The following is a 21,494-nucleotide window of genomic DNA, read 5'->3' as shown; positions in this document are numbered from 1 at the left end:
CTGAAAGAAACTTAAACTTAATTACAAATGTGACTAAGTTAAAAGAAGACAACATAAACACATGATAAAGCTTAAATGTACTTTTTAAAGGTGTGAAAAAGACTTATGAAATGCTGATTTAAGTTTTATTATCATCACTACATCTCTTAGCTTTTTAGCCCACTATTTATAGGTGTGAAACTTAGTCATTCTTAAAAGTTATGGCATATGTGAATTTATAGTAAAAACCACAAAATATTATTCAGTTTTTAATAACTTTTCATTTACATCAAAATCCTAATAAAGTATAGAAATTATATAACTAATATTTCTTTTTTTTCACTGCAGTGTGATCATAACTATTAGCTGGCAAGATAGGAGTTATAGCACCACATCTACTACTATAGCAGGAATGTCTCTATCAGTGATACTTATATAGGTTTGACTTCAACTTTCAACATAAGTAGTCTCAACTTTTCAAATGTTGGATAGCTCACACCCACAAATATGTTCTTTAGTTATTTTCAGGAATGAATTTTAAGGACTGATTCAATGTATTATCAACATACTTTATTCCATATCCTCTGCCATCACATAAATAATTGTGGTCATGAAAGTTGGCATTAATTGTTGCCTAGTTTCTTAAAATGGAAAACCTGAAGCTCCACAGCAGCTGGCAATGTTCCCCAAGCCCTCCAACAGATCTAGTTGGAAAGAAACATTGGACTGTTGTCTGTGTTGTATTAGAGTGGGGCTGTTCCCATGTCACTATCTGGAATTGGTAAGGGAAGAGGAGTAGTCACCACATATCAGCTCTCCATGTGTGAGAAAGTGTAAGATATACAGTTGAAGTTGCTAACAAGAGATCTTGGGCCCAGTCCAGAGATTGAATGTCAGCCCTCTCAAAAGGGCTGACGGTCAAATGGAGGAGAGTTTTTTTTTTCTTTTTTTAAATGGATAACTTTACTGTCCATCTTGCAGGACTATCACATGCAGGTACCCTTCATTGGTCCCTGCAAGATGGATGTCAAAGATAATCATCTCTCTGCCACTCATCTTCAAAACCTGTTAACATCCTTATCTTCATCTGGAGGTGCTCTTAATCTCTGGACCAGGTCCAAGATCTCTATTAACTCTGGTTAAGCAGGTAGTTTTTTGCAAACATAGTTGTTTTGATCTGATCATGGTGTGTTAGTTGCAGAATTATGCAACTTTGTACTACCCCTTCATTAGCCACCCTCCCCACCCATCCTATGGGTAGCTCAGATATATGTAGTAGCACACCCAATATACCATGATTGGCTTGAAATGACTGTTTTGGAAGGGCTACTTGTATTTCCTCTACATTTTTGCATAAAGAGAGCTAACTTCTCCCTTTAGGAGAGAGGTCAAATGCAGAGTATGGGGTCCAATATATTTAACGTTTTGCTCAGCAGGGCTTCTTCTGAAGAAGCCCTGCTGGGCGAAACGTTAAATATATTGGATCCCATACTCTGCGTTTGGCCTCTCTCCTACAGTGCTGTTGCAGTCGTTGCTGCTTTTACTTAACTTCTCCCTTCTTCCAATTAGTACAAACTGGTAACACAGACAGTCCTACACTAACTCAACACATGCAACAGTCCAATATTTCCCCAGGAGATCTATGGGAGGTCCCAAAGACTGCTGCAGCTGCTTGTGGAGCTGCAGACTTCCATTAAGTGAAATTCAAGGCAATACTTATATTGTCATAGGAAAAACTGAATCCATATACAGGTAAACGTCGACTTACGATGGCATTAGGTTTCGATAGAGCCATCGTAAGACGATTTCATCGTAAGTCGATCCCCAATTTGTGTATCACTCTGTTCCGTGGTCACTGTACCTAGCCTACCTGTATATTAACCACCAGAGATACTGAATATAGCCTATTAAACATGTACAGTAGTTTATTTAATTATCTTTATCCTTTTTACCATATTCAAACACTATAATATGTATTTTCAGTACGGTACTTAAATCTCGCGGGCAGCAGCCAATGCCAGCCGTACGACGTGACGTAATAATACTCGCATCATAAAATATAGTCACCGCTTATATCGATCGTTCTCTCTTTCACCCGCGAATTTTGAAAACCACAGAGAATGGGATTTAGGGCGCATTTGAGAGAATGTAAAAACACAGGGGCGACTACAATAAATATAATCAAGACGCCGATATGGCAGCGTCGCGAATCCACTTGCTCCTCATGACGCCTACGTGTGCGGCACCGTATGGAAGGGGTTAAATTATCATATCGTCGTCGTCGTCGTCATCGTAAAGTCGAACAATCGTAAGTCGCGGCCATCGTAAGTCGACGTTTACCTGTACTATGCTTTATTTAGCCTTTTCAAAATGGTCTAAAGTTATTCGTCCATATTCTCCTTTTCGAAATCCCTGAAGAAAATACAATGCTGCTTTGGTATGGTCAGGTACCTCTTGCATTCCAATATGAGGCAAGCGTACTTTCCTTATCCAATTGTTCCTGAAAGTATAGTAAAATATAGATATTTTCATGTCCAAAATCCAATCTTACATTATTGCACCTAAATAATGATATGCATACATACATTCATACTAATTTTTTTCTTTTCCTTAAAAAGGGCAGTGGCCAAATCAAAGCTTGCACTTGCTTATACCCATCCCACACCTATCTAAAACCCATTTGTTACCTCATGAATGAAGAGCCATCCTTGTATCTTGCCACACTACCTGGGTCAAAGGTAATACAACAAGGCAGAGAGCTTCCAAAGCAGGACTTGATAGCCAAAACTGGCTTATCACCACAGCTTCCATTGCAATCCCCCCCCCCCCCACACACCCAATGTACTTAAAGAAAGTCTCTATGGAGTGGATAAGAAGCCTATTACCATATTTTCTGGCGTATAGTGCGCGACTTTTTTCCGTTGGAAGGACCTAAAACTGGGGGGTGCGCGTTATCCGGTGGTGCGCATTATCTATTGCCTACGATAAAAATTCTGCGGCTGTGTGTGTAATTTTTTTCACAACAACGTGACAATGTTGGCCGTCACAAAGTCGGGACGGCACACTTCTCCGTGACGTTCCGTGAGAACAAGAAGAACAGCCATGGTGACATGAACGAATACGCCAGCATGGGCTACCGTATATAAATATTTGGTATAGGTAGGTATCTGTCGAATCTTATTTTTCATGTTTAAATAGGCCTAAACACCATGAAACATGATCAATATTCATGATATTTGCCCATGTTCACAGCATCCTAGTTTGAATTTTTATGTTGGCTTTGTTGCTTCACTTTAGGTATGGTACAAATTCCGTTGCGGCCGTTCATAAACTCGTGTCAAACACCTGACTACAACACCCTCTTTCGGGAGTTATATTAACTAAACGTCACCTCGATGAGAGACTGTCCTATTTCACCACTGTCATTGCAGGTTCAAAGCTAAAACGAAACAGTCTGTAGTTTGTTTCAGTATTAAATAAAAAAAATGGTAAAGACGAATTATTTCCTCAAGATATAAAATTAACATTTTCTGTAAAAATCCCAAAATTTTTCTGTATATTTTACTTTCAATAAACTTTTTTTTAGATCATATTTCCTACAAACTATTTAAGCTACAAAGTAATAAGGGACCAACGCACAACATGAGTCATATACCAGTACATGTAGTTCTGACTTTTTCTTAGTTGTGTCCTGATTGATGCCTAAACTGACACTTAATTTAGTGACAAATCAACAGATTTCCCAGCGGTGGCTCTAGCCAATGAAAAATACTTCTCCATGTAACCTCGTTCACATGATATAAATACCGAGGTAAAACTGCGTTATAGACAAATGCGATCGGGCATGCGCGTTATACATCGGTGCGCGCTATCTGTGTACTGAGATAACGAAGTGCATGGGTGCGCATTATAACCCGATGCGCATTTTAAGCCGGAAAATACAGTACTTGTGACCACATCAATTCTTCATAAATTTTCAACCAGTCTACATTCACTCCTAACTTCTGCACTCTCTCTTTCTTGTTCTATGTGCATTACTCTAACACCCAATGCTCCCTTTATTCTATCCATCCACCTCAGTTTTGGTCTTTCTCTTATGTTCACTCCACATACTTCTGCTTTTCACATTTACTTGTCTTTCTTCACTTCATCTTTTCATGTGCCCAAACCATCTCGGTATTCTTTGGTCTATCCAACTGCTCTCTTTCTAACCCCCTGCCCATCCTAGTAACACCTACCACTTTTCAAACATTTCATCTCAAGCACATTGGCTCTTCCTTTCTGCCTCTTTCAAATTCCAAGTCTCTTCTACATACAGTGCTATAGGCACAATCACTTTCTCATTCAATCTTCTTTTTGTGTTCATCCCAAGATACATATTTCTCATAATACTTTTCATTCCACCCTGGCATTTACATGCTTCCCTTACTCTATAATTCACCTCCACCTTTACCCCTCCATTCACTACCACATGCGACTCCACTATTAAAGATTTATGAAGTATTTATTATGTATTATTATGAAGTATTATGTATTACTATGAAGTATTTATTTATGAAGTATCTCAAGAATGAACAATTGTGGTAGCATTCAATATAGCTCCTCCGACACATTCTACAAAAAACTATCATTTAAATAGAATTTATGAAGTATCTCAAGAATGAACAATTGTGGTAGCATTCAATATAGCTCCTCCGACACATTCTACAAAAAACTATCATTTAAATAGATACTATGACAAAAAATACATACATACATATACCAAGGGCTTTTTCACCCTTAAAAGGGAGGTAGCCAAAGTCTAAAGGTATAATTCCACTCCCACCCATTCACCACCCCTCCCTCTCATTTCTGTCTGAGAAAAAATGCCAGCTCACACATCAATGACCTAACAGCAAAATACAAGAAAATAAACATAAAGATATGTAGCAAGGATAGCTTCTAAAACAAACAAAATCATCCCTATAGAACAACACATAAAAATAATAGGCACACAGTTCTAAGCAAGAACCTTCTATCCCATCACATAAGCATGACCAACTGAAAAAAACACTAGCAACATATTACTCAAACATTTCCAACTTGCCATCTGCACCATGCATTATATACATCTCATCACCTTACTTTTCTCCACATTTACCTTCAGGTTTCTTTTCTCACACACCCTCCTACACTTTGCCAACAACTAGCTCATCTTTCACTTTTCTCCACTCACACTCATCAACTCCAACCCTTGCCTAGCATTCCCTTGCTAGCCCATTTACATGCAGGTTGAACATCTATGGTGACATTACACAACCTTGGCACAGCCCCACCTTTACCTTCACACACTGACGAACCACCATCTGGAATGGACATCTAAAATGAGCTCTGGAGTACAGAGCTTTTTTGCTAAGTTGGAGGAAACACCTAGTCTGGTATTGTATGGGAAAGGGGGAGCTTCACTTATTGAGTGACCAAAATTATTTATTAGAGTAAATCCAATGAATGAAAAGTAATTCAAAATGGAGGATGGTGGAGGCAGACAAAAATATGGTGAACCAACTAAAAGAAGACTAGATGTGAGCAGGGTTGAAATGTCGTTAGGTGTCATCCCCCCAAAAAAAGCTGTAATATGGAAATGCCTCTACATAACCAAAGGTATGAATAGAATGTTGCTTTTTCTGGGTTTGAAAGAGAAAGTAGGATGCTAGGTAAAGGTATAGATTTAGAAAGAGAATGAGGTATAAAAATATTCTATGAAATCAAGAGATTATAGAACTAATAAATGAAATTATAGATCTAAAAGCAGAATACAGGGCAATGTATAGAAAAACGAATGAGGTAAAAAGACAGAATATTGAGACCAACAGAGCTTAATGACCTAAAAAAAGAATTAAACATAGTTAAAAATGAAAACGAAAGGATGAAAAATGATACTACCAAAAATGAGCCTTGGAAAAGATAAGTAAAAGAAATGTAAGTGGTGACCAAGAAAGTTGGAGATACCATAAATGAGATAGATCTTCAAGAAATCTAAAATCAATGGAAAGTACATCAGAAAAAAAAAAGATTATAAAGAAATTGTACAGCAACAAGTGGAAGAAAATGCAAAGGAAACAGTCATTAAAGTAATTAGAAAGAAAATTGGGTTAGGGACAGCTGATAAAAAAAAAAGTGTATAGTAGTATATGGTACAGTGATACCTTGAGATACAATTGTTCTAACACATGAAAAATTTGAGATATGATGTAATTTTTTTTTTTAATTTATGCCCTAACATATGACAAAAATTTTGAGATGCGATGTGGTGATGCATGATAATTTGAAATGCCAACGGTAGCATCAGGAATCGTTGAGAGCCAACGATTCCTGATGCTTCAGTTTATGTGTTGTCTTCTTGTTTACGTCTTCACTGTTTGTTTGTCGTGTTTGTGCCTGTTTTGTGTATTATTATTTTGATTTCTATGCATAACCATGGGTCCCAAAGGTATAGACAAGGATAGTAAAAAGAAACCCCCCCAAAAAATTATCTCAATGGAGGTAAAATATGAAATAATTGCAAAACATGAGCGTGGTGTGCAGGTGAGTGACTTAGCCAAAGAATATGGATGCAATACATCAACAATATCCACAATCATTAAGCAGAAAGATGCAATAAAGAAGGTGCAGCCTTCCAAAGGCATCACTATTATTTCAAAGCTTAGAACAGACCTACATAATGAGATGGAGTGCCTACTTTTAATATGGATTAAGGAGAGTTGGCTGGTGACTGTTATGGAAACAATAATCTCAGAAAAGGCTATTGCTATCTTCCAAGACTTTAAATATGATGCAGCTAAGAAGGAGGGAGAACTATTGGAAGGTACTGTTGGTACATACATACATATTTGTACCAAGGCTTTTTCCCCCTTACAAGGGAGGTAGCCAAAAAGGAAAAGGGATAAAATCATTCCCACCCATTCCATCCCTGAATACACTCCACACCCCTCCACCCTCCCTCTCAACTTAGCACCTCCTGGATGACAGGTCATCCCTGCACCTTGTCCACTGCCCTGGGTCAGAAGCAGTGTCGCAAGACACAGCACATCCACAGCAAGGCCACTTCATTAAATTGGCGACCCCCCCTCTCCATCCCCCCATGCATAAAGGAGAAGACGGGGAGAAATCCCTTCGGACTGCGTCAAAATTTGCTCACACATACTACCTCACCCCCATCCCCCCGCCCATTCTACCTCATGCATCACAACATCATCCATATACAACCATTCTCCATTCACCCCTGTCTTCTGTCCTCTCCCGTCCTTCCTCAACAGACATTCCCCTCTTCCCCAAAGCCCCCTTCACCCCATCCATCCACCTCATCCTAGGACATCCCTTCATGTTCACTCCCTCCACATCTGCCTTCCATACCTCTTTTACTAGTCTTTCTTCACTCATTCTTTCCATGTGTCCAAACCATCCTAATACTCTTTCATCAACCCTATCTCCCAACCCCCTTTCCACCCCTGTTCTCCTCCTCACCTCCTCATTTCTCACTCTGTCTAGCCTAGTAACCCCCATCATACTTCTCAGACACCTCATCTCAAACACATTCAAACTCCTCTCTTCCTCTCTTATGTTCCATGTTTCTGCCCCATACAGTGCTGTTGGCACAATCACTCCTTCATACAGTCTCCTCTTAGCATCCATTCCCAAATGTCTATTCCTCATTACACTTTTTTAATCCACCAAGGCATTTACTCGCTTCTCTCAATCTACATTCAACCCTCATCTTTTCCTGCCGCATTTGCACCCAAGTATCTAAAACTATCCACTTCCTCCAGTCGCTCTCCCATAATGCTCACTTCCAGTCTACTGCCACTTTCACCCCTTGTACATGTCATCACCTTACTTTTACCCACATTTATCTTCAGCTTTCTTCTATCACATACTCTCCCAAACTCTGTCACCAACTTCCACAATCCCTCCTCTGATCCTGCCACAAGCGCAGTGTCGTCCGCAAACAACAGCTGGCTCACCTCCCACTTTTCTCCATTTTCTTTAACCATCTCCAATCCCTGACCCACTACCCTTGCATTTACCTCTCGCACTACCCCCATCCATGTATAAGTTGAACAACCAGGGCGACATAACGCATCCTTGACGAAGTCCCACCTTTACCTCGAACCACTCACTCTCTTCATTTCTACAAAGGATTACAAAGGCGGAGCATGCCGACAGGAGACCTTTTGATCCATATCTAGGTCGGATGCAAAAAAAAAAAAAAAAAAAATCATATTAATAATAAAATAATAAATAAAAACTATAATAATGTAAATAACAAATAAAATACATAAATGAATGCATAGGTATAGTTAAAATAATAAACAAACAGGTAAATAGTAAATAATAAATTGACATATAACTAATGATAAATGAAAATCAGACAGACAAATGATAACAAAACAAAAACAAATAATATAACATAAATTATAATCATTACAGCATCTTACTTAGGTATTTATCTAAATGATTCTTAAAGCTTCGAAATGAACTACATTGCACTACCTGTGCAGGAAGTTTATTCCATTCATTAACTACACGGTTGGCAAAGTTGTTTCTACCTACTTCCAATTTGAATCTATTTCCGGACAGTTTGAGACCATTGTTTCTTGTCTGATTCTCATTCAATGTGAAAATTTGGTCACTTTTGATGTTGTCAATTCCTTTTAAAATCTTAAAGACCTGTATCAAGTCACCTCTGAGTCTACGCTTTTTTAGGGAAAACAGATTCATGTGCTTAAGTCGATTTTCGTATGATTTATTTTTTATATTTGGAATCAGTTTTGTGGCTCGCCGTTGTACTTTTTCCAGTCTGTCAATGTCTTTAATGAGATTCGGTGACCATACGGAAACAGCATATTCTAAATGTGGACGAACTAACGATTTATATAGCTTGTTAATGAGTGATGGACTTTTGAAATCAAAAGATCGCGCAATCAGTCCCAGAATCTTATTTGCTTTCTCAGAGGCTGAAATACATTGCTTGGATGATTTGAGGTCGTTACTGATAATTACGCCGAGATCTTTTTCACTATCCACTTTTGTTAATGAATTTCCAAATAACTTGTAATCGTACTTACTGTTATTCTTACCTATGTGCATTACCTTGCATTTACTTGTGTTAAATTTCATTAGCCACTTTTCAGACCATTGCTGTAATTTATCTAAATCTTCTTGAATATCTAATTGGTTTGAGTGATCATTTGCCACTCCGCACAGTTTTGTATCATCAGCAAATTTGGAAACAGTAGATTTTAGTCCATGGTCTATATCATTTATATATACTATGAGTAGAAGTGGCCCAAGAACGGAACCCTGAGGAACTCCACTTGCAACACTTTTCCATCCAGAAGTTTTTCCATTTAAAACAACTCTCTGTTTTCGACCATTCAACCAATTACTAGTCCAACCTAATAGGCTACCACTTATTCCATGCAAAGCTAGTTTAGTAAGTAGTCTTTCGTGTGGGACGGTATCAAAAGCTTTTGCAAAGTCTAGGTATATTAAATCTATATTGTTTCTTTTGTCATAATTCGAGATAACTGTGTTGTAGAATTCGAGTAAGTTAGTCACGCAAGAACGTTTCCGTCTGAAACCATGCTGGCTATCATTTATCAAACGGTTACTTTCTAAATGATGTTCGATAGCATCTCTGATAATAGTTTCCATTATTTTTCCTACGACTGAAGTCAAACTTATAGGCCTATAGTTATTTGGTTTCTTTTTGTCACCTTTTTTTAATATGGGAGTAACGTTAGCTAGCTTCCATTCTCTTGGGACATCTCCGGATATGATGGATTTCTTGAAAATAATTTCTAATGGAACAACAATCTCATTTTTCATTTCCTTTAAGATTCTTGGATACTAACCGTCAGGCCCTGGTGTTTTATTAACTTTGAGTTTGTCTATACACCTTTTAATTTTTTCTTTTGTTATATTTACCGTAGTGAGTAAGTTTACCCCAGACTTTTCACAGGTTTCAGTTTGGGATTCACTTTGAGGTGTTTCGTTTACGAATACCGAGCTAAAATAATTGTTTAAGATATTACACATTCCTTCATTTGAATATTCAAGTTGACCGTCAGCAGATAATAGTGGACCAATGTGATTCCTAACAACCTTTTTATCTCTAATGTAACTATAGAATTCTTTGGGATTCTCTTTGGATTTATCACAAGCTCTACTACTCTCATAAAAACTCTTGACAGCTCCTAGAAGCTTTCCTCCTATCCCATAGATCCGCAAAACCTCCCACAGTGCCTTTCTGTCTACCCTGTTGTAAGCCTTTTCCAGGTCCATAAAGGCCCAAAAAACATCCTTCCCCTTTCCTATAGCTTTCTCACATATCTGTCTTACCACAAAGATCTGATCTACACAACCTCTACCTGTCCTAAATCCACACTGTTCCTCACCAATTACTCCCTCTGTTCCTCTCCTAATCCTCTCAATCAAGATCCTCCCATAAGGCTTCCCAACTACACTTAACAAGCTAATCTCTCTGAAAATTACTACACTCACACTTGTACCCTTTTCCCTTGTAAAGTCCCCCGGCACTCTACCCTCTCTCCAGCAAACATTAAATAACTTCACCAGCCAATCCACCATCACTGTACCTCCTTTTTTAGACATTCTGCATGGCATCCATCCAGACCAGGTGCCTTACCTTTCATCATCTTAACTGCTGCCTTCACTTCATCCTTCCTTATTTCTCCTCCATTTTCCTCACTCATCATGGTCATTTTCGTAGCATTTCCCACTGCAGCTATCTTTCCCTCCCTCTCCTCCTTCACATTTAGCAACTCTCTAAAATACTCTTCCCATCTTCCCCTAACTGCCTTCTCTTCTATTATCATCTCTCCATCTGCACCTTTTACCTTTTCTTCTCTATTTGATTCGCCTCCTCTTCCTCTCTTAATTTCTTTCCAAAACATCTTTTTATTACTTTCAAAATTTTCTGTCATACTCTTACCCCATTTCACATCTGCTCTCCTCTTTGCCTCCTTTACCTTTTGCTTTACTTCTCTTTTCTTTTCTTTGTACCTCTCATATGACTCCCTCGTTCTATTTTGTAACCAATCTGTGAAAGCTCGCTTCTTCTCTTCTACAACCTTCTTTGTTTCCTCATCCCACCATTCACTACCCTTTCTTCTATTTCCTCCTGTCCTTCTTGTTCCACACACCATCTTTGCACACTTTGTGACTCCCTCCTTGAACCATCCCCATTCCTCTTCCACACCTAGCTCTACTCTATCCTTCACTCCCTCCCACTCCTTCAGCTTCTTCTTGTACTCCTTCTCCTTTTTTTTTTATTGCATAAATACATAGTAGGGATCTTGCTCTAGATGCTGGTAAAGTGTTTTTATCGTACCGCCATTTTTAAAGGGTTTAAAGGGCCTACCCTCCCTCCCCCCGGCAGCCACATGCTGCGCACGACCATTGTTTACATACGTTTTGACCATATTTTACTCTATTTTTTTGCGTTTGATGCACTCATAAAGTTTTCTCTTACGTCCGGCATGCACGTGAGTATTTTTTTGCGTTTGATGCACTCATAAAGTTTTCTCTTACGTCTGGCATGCACGTGAGTATGTGGTGTGAGGAAGTTCAGCCTGCACGACTGGCAGTGGCCTGAGCCTTACAAAGTAAAGGACATGTACACGTTAGCTTGCCACATTCACTAATTTGCCGTGTGAAATTCGCATCTATTTTTCAGTGAAGAGATATTTGAAGATATTAGCCATGCCTAAGCTATCCAAACAAAAGGCACACTTGCAGAAGATAAGAACGTCTACATTAGCAACTCAAGGGGAGAAAGAAAGAACCCCAGCATCAACTTTGTTATCACCACCTCCGCCACCACCACTAGTACTCCCTCCAGCAGCTCTCTCCCTTCCATCTACATCTACATCCTCAGCACCTGATCCTCTGTCCTCTACACCTATATCAGACAAGTTGTCTCTACGCAAACAACTGTTTGCTAACAAGTGGCTACAAGGATGCCTCCTTGTTGCAACACCTTGGGTTTAGAGTCTCAAACCTCACAGTGATGTCCCTGATGCAGCAAGAGCCTGTTCCAACACCAGAAAGGAAACCCAAGAAAAGAAAGAGAGCTGAATCCCAGCAATCAGACTACTTTGCTGGGTCATTCTAGACCAAGAACTCAAACTTTGTGACAAAGAGTGAGGTGGCGGCTTATGAGACCCTCACTTTGAGTGAATAAATCCTACACTGTAGGAGGGTACAAAGTGCCTGAGTTACTTGAAAGATGCAAAATCATCATGAAAATACAATGGAACCTGTTTTCAATGGGTCTTAGGAGGTCCAATGTAAAATTTAGTCAAACTAAGGAAAAAAAACAAACTTTAACACTCATTTCTGAAAAGCTTAAGTTTTTGATACTCAAAGTCTATCTCCTCCCTCAATTTTCGATTTTTGCATATGAGGTCTCTATTAATAGCTAGATAAATGATAAAAAATGAAATAGAGAGTTTTTTTGCATATGTTAAATAAATCTTTTTTAATAATGTGTCAAAGTCAAAATTTTGCGTTTTTTTCGATAATTGTTTTTATATTTTTTTCCTCGGCGTTAAACAAAGATATTAAAAAAAGCTTTCTATTTTGTTTTTTTTATATATGTAGAAGATTCTTTTGCTGTAAAATGAAAGACATCGAATAAAAATTGTAAGAGGAGATAGGATTTGAAAGCCCAAAAATATGGTATTTTTTAGTTTTTTTATTAAAAAATAAAAAACTACTTGTCAGATATGAATAAAACTCATGCTGTGAAGGTTTCCTCAGACCTAGATATCACACAGAAAAAATCAGCAAGATCCTTCAGAAAAATAGATTTTGGGCGGGGGGTCCCCTTAAAGAGTTCAGTCTAAGCACCTCCCTACCTTTTGTCCCTTTCCTCTTCCTCCACTCTCAACTTACCTTCCACCAAAAAATGATCTGATATTCCCTCCCTCTCCCCTTAGCACATGTACATCCTTAACTCATCCTATCATAATCCTATTTACCACTACATAGTCCATTAATGCTCTATCTACCACCCTTCCCTCCACCACCCTCTCCCATGTGTACTTATGCTTGACTTTCTTCCGAAACACTGTATTTGCTATCATCAACTCTCTTTCTAGACACATTTCCACTAACTCTCCACTACGATTCTTTCCTGGAACTCCACATTTCCCAAACACTCCATCAATTGGATCATTTCCTACCCTAGCATTAAGGTCTCCCAGTACTATTACATTGATATTTCTCCCTAAATCCTCTATGCACTCATTTAAATCTATCCAAAAGGCCTCTCTTTCTTCTACACTCTTCTCACTGCCAGGCCCATATGCACTTACAAAGACCCACATCTCCTTTCCCAGTTTCACCTTCATCCACATTATCCTTGAGGAAACCTCCTTCCACTCCACTACACGTTTACCTATCTCTTCACTTACTAGAATAGCCTTCCCTTCCATCCCTCGCCCTCTCTTCACTCCTGATAACCTCCCACTTACACTCCCAAACTTACACTCGCCCTTCCCTTTCAGCTTAGTTTCACTCAAAGCCAACACATCCGTCTTTCTTCTCACAAACATACTACCTATCTCTTCCCTTTTACTCTCATCTCTACCACATCCACGCACATTAAAAGACTCAAACCTTAGGGTGCTGGTCGGAAAACTCCCATACCCTCTTCTGCTTTTTCTTTTTCTTTTAGGAATGTCCCCCCTGGGGCTACATGGAGAAGGATGCCTAGTCCCAATCCCCGTCCCTTTCTTCTTGCCTCTTACGATCCAAGTGGAATTACTTGGTGGCAGTACAGTATTCTTTTTCCCCACCACAGGGAAGTACTGTTGGTGAGGAATTTAAAGGCAGTCATGGATGGTTTGAAAACGTTAAAAAATGAACTGGCATTCACTCTGTAATTAGGCATGGAGAAGCATCTAGTGCAGATGTTAAGGCAGCTGAAGATTTCATAAAGACTTATGAATCTATTGTAGCTCAAGAAGGATACATACTGCAACAAGATTTCAACTGTGATGAAACTGGGCTGTTTTGGAAAAAACTGCCTAGGTGCATGTTTATCACCGTGGAAGAAAAGAGCCTACCAAGCCACAAAGCCTATGAAAGATAGGCTTACTCTTGCCCTTTGCACTAATGTTAGTGGTGACTGTAAAGTTAAGCCTTTGTGTACTACTCTGAAAATCCCAGAGCCTTTAAAGCTCATAACGCTTTGAAAGACAAATTACCAGTTATGTGGAGAGCAAATAGTAAGGCATGGGTGACCCATCAGTTTTTTATAGAGTGGATGAACTTAGTTTTTGGCCCTGCTGTCAAGAAATACTTAACGGAGAATGATCTCCCACTAAAGGGTCTCCTTCTCTTAGATAATGCTCCTGGTCATCCTCCAGGGCTTGAGGATGACATCTTAGATGAATTCAAATTCATAAACATTGTTTAGCTGCCCACAAATGCAATGTCTATCCTCCAGCCCATGGACTAACAAGTCACCTCTAATTTTAAGAAACTGTTCACAAAGCAGCTCTTCAAACGTTGCTTTGAAGTTAGCAAAAACACCAACTTAATATCATGTGAATTTTGGCAAGACCATTACAACATCTGTCTAAGACTCGTAGATCTTTCCTGGCAAAGGGTTACCAGAACCTTGAACTCGGCCTAGAAAAAGCTATGGCCTAGTGTTGTTGTACAGCAAGACTTTGCGGGATTCAAACAGCCACCAGAACCACCTGTTGAGGAGGAGATCATGACCATTGGTCATTCCATGGAGCTGGAGGTAGATGAGGCTGATGTTGCTGATCTTGTTGAGGAGCATGCTGAAGAACTCACAACGGAAGAGCTGAAGGAGTTACAGGAGATGACCCACTCAGAGGTGATGCTAGAACTCAGCAGAGAGGAGGAGGTTGAGCTGGAGGAGGTAACTTCATGTGAAATTCATGATATCCTTGCCAAGTGGCAAGAAGTGTCTGATTTTGTAGAGAAAAAGCACCCTGAGAAATTGTCTATAGGGAGAGCAAGTGCCTTATTTAATGCTATGTGCTTTTCACACTTTTGCAACATATTAAAACAGATGCAGAAACAGACCACTCTTGATCATTTTCTCTTAAAGCGACCACACAGTGAGGGTAATGAAGGTGTGGCCAAAAGGGCCAGATGTAAAAGTAAAAGTGATGATAAAGAATTAAACTGAAAGCGCCCCCTCCCCCAAAAAAAAAAGTTTAGCATTGTTTTTAATAATAATTTTTTTTAGTTATTTCCATTTCATTTGTATTAATGTGTGTTTATAATGTTTAATTGGGTGTTTATCATTACCTATTGTACGTGTGTGTGCATCATACACTAGCTCTCGTTGCCCTCTCTACCTCCCTCTTCCTCCTGGCTCACACCTCCTTTCGCTGCTATCACCTGTCTCTGTGGCATATGATACATAACATTTATCATTGTTATTTATTATTTTCTTTATTTTCTTTTTTAGAAATGTCCCCTTTTGGGGCTACATGTAGTAGGACTCCTAATCCCATCCCCCGTCCCTTTTTTGTTGCCTTTTACGACTCAAGTGGAAACACTTGATGGCAGTATTCTTTTCCCCCACCACAGGGTAGGTAGGTGAAAAAGGAAATTAATATTCAGAGAAATGGTACAGGACAGTAACAAGGGGTTGGGGGATAGTATATCGGAGGGACAGTCGTAGTATAAAAGTGTCATAATATTTTTATGTACAGAGTTTTCCTCTATCACAGACAAAATGATGTGTGGATCTGGTTCATAGGGATGCCCCATATAGACCCTAAAGTATCAACTGCATGCTACTCTGCCACAATAACATGCAGCCAATACCCCAGATGGGAATACCCCAGACGGGTTACTAGGCTAGATAGTGAGAAATGAGGAGGTGAGGAGGAGAACAGGGGTGGAAAGGGAGCTGGGTGATAGGGTTGATGAAAGAGTTTTAGGATGGTTTGGAAACATGGAAAGAATGAGTGAAGAAAGATTAGTAAAAGAAGTGTGGAGTGCCTGTATAGTTCCTCTTTACAAGGGAAAAGGGGACAAGTGTGAATGTAGTAGTTTCAGAGGGATTAGCCTGTTGAGTGTAGTAGGGAAGGCTTATGGGAGGATCTTGATTGAGAGGATTAGGAGAGGAACAGAAGGAGTAATTGGTGAGGAACAGTGTGGATTTAGGACAGGTAGAGGTTGTGTAGATCAGATCTTTGTGGTAAGACAGATATGTGAGAAAGCTATAGGAAAGGGGAAGGATGTTTTTTGGGCTTTTATGGATCTGGAAAAGGCTTATGATAGGGTAGACAGAAAGGCACTTCTGGGAGCTGTCAAGAGTTTTTATGAGAGTAGTAGAGCTTGTGTCAGGATTGGAAATGGAGAGAGTGAGTGGTTCGAGGTAAAGGTGGGACTTCGTCAAGGATGCGTTATGTCGCCCTGGCTGTTCAACTTATACATGGATGGGGTGGTGCGAGAGGTAAAAAGGTGACAAAAAGAAACCAAATAACTATAGGCCTATAAGTTTGACTTCAATCGTAGGAAAAATAATGGAAACTATCATCAGAGATGCTATCGAACATCATTTAGAAAGTAACCGTTTGATAAATGATATCCAGCATGGTTTCAGACGGAAACGTTCTTGCGTGACTAACTTACTCGAATTCTACAACACAGTTATCTCAAATTATGACAAAAGAAACAATATAGATTTAATATATCTAGACTTTGCAAAAGCTTTTGATACCGTCCCACACGAAAGACTACTTACTAAATTAGCTTTACATGGAATAAGTGGTAGCCTATTAGGTTGGACTAGTAATTGGTTGAATGGTCGTAAACAGAGAGTTGTTTTAAATGGAAAAACTTCTGGATGGAAAAGTGTTGCAAGTGGAGTTCCTCAGGGTTCCGTTCTTGGGCCACTTCTATTCATAGTATATATAAATGATATAGACCATGCTGATGATACAAAAATGTGCGGAGTGGCAAATGATCACTCAAACCAATTAGATATTCAAGAAGATTTAGATCAATTACAGCAATGGTCTGAAAAGTGGCTAATGAAATTTAACACAGGTAAATGCAAGGTAATGCACATAGGTAAAAATAATAGTAAGTACGATTACAGATTATTTGGAAATTCGTTAACAAAAGTGAATAGTGAAAAAGATCTCGGCGTAATTATCAGTAACAACCTCAAATCATCCAAACAGTGTATTTCAGCCTCTGAGAAAGCGAATAAGATTCTGGGATTGATTGCGCGATCTTTTGATTTCAAAAGTCCATCACTCATTAACAAGCTATATAAATCGTTAGTTCGTCCACATTTGGAATATGCTGTTTCTGTATGATCACCGAATCTCATTAAAGACATTGACAGACTGGAAAAAGTACAATGGCGAGCCACAAAACTGATTCCAAATATCAAAAATAAATCATACGAAAATCGACTAAAACACATGAATCTGTTTTCCCTAAAAAAGCGTAGACTCAGAGGTGACTTGATACAGGTCTTTAAGATTTTAAAGGGAATTGACAACATCAAAAGTGACAAAATTTTCACATTGAATGAGAATCAGACAAGAAACAATGGTCTCAAACTGTCCGGAAATAGATTAAATTTGGAAGTAGGTAGAAACAACTTTGCCAACCGTGTAGTTAATGAATGGAATAAACTTCCTGCACAGGTAGTGCAATGTAGTTCAGTTCGAAGCTTTAAGAATCATTTAGACAGATACCTAGGTAAGATGCTGTAATGATTATAATTTCTTATATTATTTGTTTTGTTATCATTTGTCTGTCTGATTTTCATTTATTATTAGTTATATGTCAATTTATTATTATTTACTATTTACCTGTTTGTTTATTATTTAACTATACCTATGCATTTATTTATGTATTTTATTTGTTATTTACATTATTATAGTTTTTATTTATTGTTTTATTATTAATATGATTTTTTTTTCCGCATCCGACGTAGATATGGATCAAAAGGTCTCCTGTCGGCATGCTCCGCCTTTGTAATCCTTTGTAAATGCAAGGGTAGTGGGTCAGGGATTGGAGATGGTTAAAGAAAATGGAGAAAAGTGGGAGGTGAGCCAGCTGTTGTTTGCGGACGACACTGCGCTTGTGGCAGGATCGGAGGAGGGATTGAGGAAGTTGGTGGCAGAGTTTGGGAGGGTAAGATAAATGTGGGTAAAAGTAAGGTGATGAGATGTACAAGGGGTGAAAGTGGCAGTAGACTGGAAGTGAGCATTAAGGGAGAGCAACTGGAGGAAGTGGATAGTTTTAGATACTTGGGTGCAAATGTGGCAGGAAAAGGTGGAGTGAAGGTGGAGGTAGAATGTAGATTGAGAGAAGCGAGTAAATGCCTTGGTGGATTAAAAAGTGTAATGAGGAATAGAAATTTGGGAATGGATGCTAAGAGGAGACTGCATGGAGTGATTGTGCCAACAGCACTGTATGAGGCAGAAACATGGAACGTAGGAGAAGAAGAGAGAAGGAGTTTGAATGTGTTTGAGATGAGGTGTCTGAGAAGTATGATGGGGGATACTAGGCTAGATAGAGTGAGAAATGAGGAGGTGAGGAGGAGAACAGGGGTGGAAAAGGAGCTGGGAGATACGATTGATGAAAGAATATTAGGATGGTTTGGACACATGGAAAGAATGAGTGAAGAAAGACTAGTAAAGGAGGTATGGAAGGCAGATGTGGAGGGAGTGAACATGAAGGGACGTCTAGGATGAGGTGGATGGATGGGGTGAAGGGGGCTTTGGGGAAGAGGGGAATGTCTGTTGAGGAAGGACGGGAGAGGACAGAAGACAGGGGTGAATGGAGAATGGTTGTATATGGATGATGTGATTGCATGAGGTGGAATGGGGGGTGAGGTAGTATGTGTGAGCAAAATTTGACGCAGCCCGAAGGGATTTCTCCCCGTCTTCTCCTTTTATGCAATGGGGGGACGGAGAGGGGGGTCGCCGATTTAATGAAGCGGCCTTGCTGTGGATGTGCTGTGTCTTGCGATGCTGCTTCTGACCCAGGGCAGTGGACAAGGTGCAGGGATGACCTGTCATCCAGGAGGTGCTAAGATAAGAGGGAGGGTGGAGGGGTGTGGAGTGTATTCAGGGATGGAGTGGGTGGAAATGATTTTATGCCTTTTCCTTTTTGGCTACCTCCCTTGTAAGGGGGAAAAAGCCTTGGTATATGTATGTATGTGTTATTACTCATGTATTTATCTATAAATTGTGCTTGTTTTGTGCAATTTAAGTTTGTCTTGGGATAATTTCACATCGCTGTAACAGTTGAATTCTACTTCCATTGATTGTGGTACTCCCCCAGGTAGGCGTAGCTCCTCCTTGGGGATCGGTGCCATCTGCGTAGAGCTGATGGCCAGGGGTAAATGCTGCTGTTTGGCCCCCAACTCTTGGGGTTGGGGGGTGGTCCCACGACGTAGAGGAGGCTGGACGACCGTGTTGTGAACAGCTGCCCGGGATGTAACACTTCACCCCATACCATACAACACATAATGGAAGACTGCATTATACACAATCATGCACGCAAACAACACAACATACACTCTATAAAGGATTTGTGGGAAAACCCAGTCTCGGCTGTGGCCTTCCTTGGGGAGACGGGACTGCTCGGACAGACAGTCTAGGGAACGACAACAACAACAACAACTTCCATTGATTTAAATGGTAATAACTGTTTTGAGATACGATTTATTTGACATACGATGGCGGTCATGGAATGAATTAATTTTGTACCTCAAGGTATCACTGTATTAAAGAAAAACACAATGTAGCTAGATACTTAAGAGAAAAAGAGAAAGAAATAGCAAAAGAAATTCTGAAAAAGATACAAGAGGAGGGGCAAGAGATGGAGAAAAAATAGAAGTGCTTAGAATGGGACTATACTCTAAAGAAAAAAATAGACCTCTAAAAATTAAACTAAGGTCTCAAATGATGGTGGAAGTACTAACAAAAGCAGCAAAGTTGGCAAAAAGTGAAATTACAAAAATACAAGGATAAAAAAAGGAAATGAGCAATGAGGAAAAAGAAAGAGAAAAGACACTAAAAAATAAAGCTAATAAAAAAATGAGAGAAGAACAGGGACCAAAAAGAGTTTTTCTTTTTAGAGTGCTGGCCTTGAGGCTGAGGGCTGAGAAAATGGAAAAAAGGAAACACAGGAAACAGAAAAAAAGTAACATATACCAACATAGATGGCATGATTTCAGGGTTAAATGAATTAAATGATTATCTGGTGGAAAAAAACCTAGATATAATGGGAATTGTGGAGACAAAATTAAAAGGTCCACTACCACCAAATAGTGTTGGCCAAGGTTTATATATAATCACTGGATTAAAAATAGAAGAAAAACAGGGTGGAGGAGTCATGTTTTTGACTAAGAAAGGCTTACATGTGATAAATATTACAGAAGGAAATAATAATGTGGAATTGATTATGATAAAAGTTGAAAATAGTGACATGAAAAGTAGAAAATTTGTAGTGATATATGTGCCCCTAAAAACACATTCTAGGAAAGAGAGTAACCATTCCAAAATGTTGGAGGACACAAGGCATACATTAAATGAAATCCCGAAAGGAGGAGGAACCTTAGTAATTATGGGTGTTTTTAACTCTAAAGAAATATGTTGGGAGATGACAGTGAAAGGTGGAAAGGACCTTTGGGGAAACATCCTATTGGACATGACCACTGAATACACAATGACTCAAAGGGTAAAAGAGAATACCAGATATAGAAATAATGAAGAACTGTCAATATCAGACTTAATATTTATGTCAGCCTAAAATTGTGGATAAAATGGAATACAAGACACCAATTGGGAAGAGTGACCACATACTACTTGAGCTAGAACTAAAAGAGGAAATATATCTGGGAAGAAATGAGAAACACAGAAAAGGAAGACTGATGTATAACAAAATGAATTTTGGGAAACTCAGAAAATTCTTTCAAAAAATGAGTTGGGGAAACTTCTTAATGAAAAAACACAGGTAGAGGAGAAATGGACGATATTACAAGAAATCTATAATGAAGGAGTGGATAAATACGTACCAAAACAAAAACAGGAAAAGGTATACATTAAGTGCTGATACAACAAAAAATGTAGTGATGCAAAAGATAGAGACAAAGCTTGTAAAAGATGGGGGAAAAAAAAAAGGGCTAAGTGGCAAATATATATCACACTAAGAAATGCATACATACATATACCAAAGGATTTTTTCCCCCTTACAAGGGAGGTAGCCAAAAAACAAAGGCATAAAATCCATTCCCACCCATTCCATCCCTAATACACTCCACTCCCCTCCACCTTCCCTCTATCTTGGCACCTCCTGGATGACATGTCATCCCTGCATCTTGTCCACTGCCCTGGGTCAGAAGCAGTGTTGCAAGACACAGCACATCTACAGCAAGGCTGCTTCATCAAATCGGTGATGCCCCCCCCTCTCCGTCCCCCCATACA

General features: G+C 39.2%; 1 protein-coding gene across 2 annotated transcripts in view; it reads right to left on the bottom strand.

The window, feature by feature from the left end:
- Nucleotides 1-912: 912 nt before the first annotated feature.
- Nucleotides 913-21,494, bottom strand: part of LOC143041509 (mitochondrial ribosome-associated GTPase 1) — a 39,711-nt gene continuing 19,129 nt past the window's right edge. Inside the window, exons 4-5 of one of the 2 annotated variants that reach the window (XM_076213466.1) lie at nucleotides 14,751-14,929; nucleotides 2,349-2,479 (exon numbers count right to left, since the gene is read on the bottom strand). In XM_076213466.1, the coding sequence (XP_076069581.1) occupies nucleotides 14,779-14,929 (151 nt within the window). In that variant the 3' untranslated portion in view covers nucleotides 2,349-2,479; nucleotides 14,751-14,778. Of the gene's footprint in view, nucleotides 2,480-14,750; nucleotides 14,930-21,494 lie in introns of both variants that reach the window. The other variant, XM_076213467.1, reaches the window with a different exon arrangement.

This window comes from Oratosquilla oratoria, chromosome 31 (genome assembly GCF_046742065.1).
Source record: "Oratosquilla oratoria isolate Oo_2021 chromosome 31, ASM4674206v1, whole genome shotgun sequence".
Lineage (NCBI taxonomy): Eukaryota > Metazoa > Arthropoda > Malacostraca > Stomatopoda > Squillidae > Oratosquilla > Oratosquilla oratoria.
Note: the sequence above shows the minus strand (reverse complement) of the source record. Positions and strands in the feature narration are given on the sequence as shown.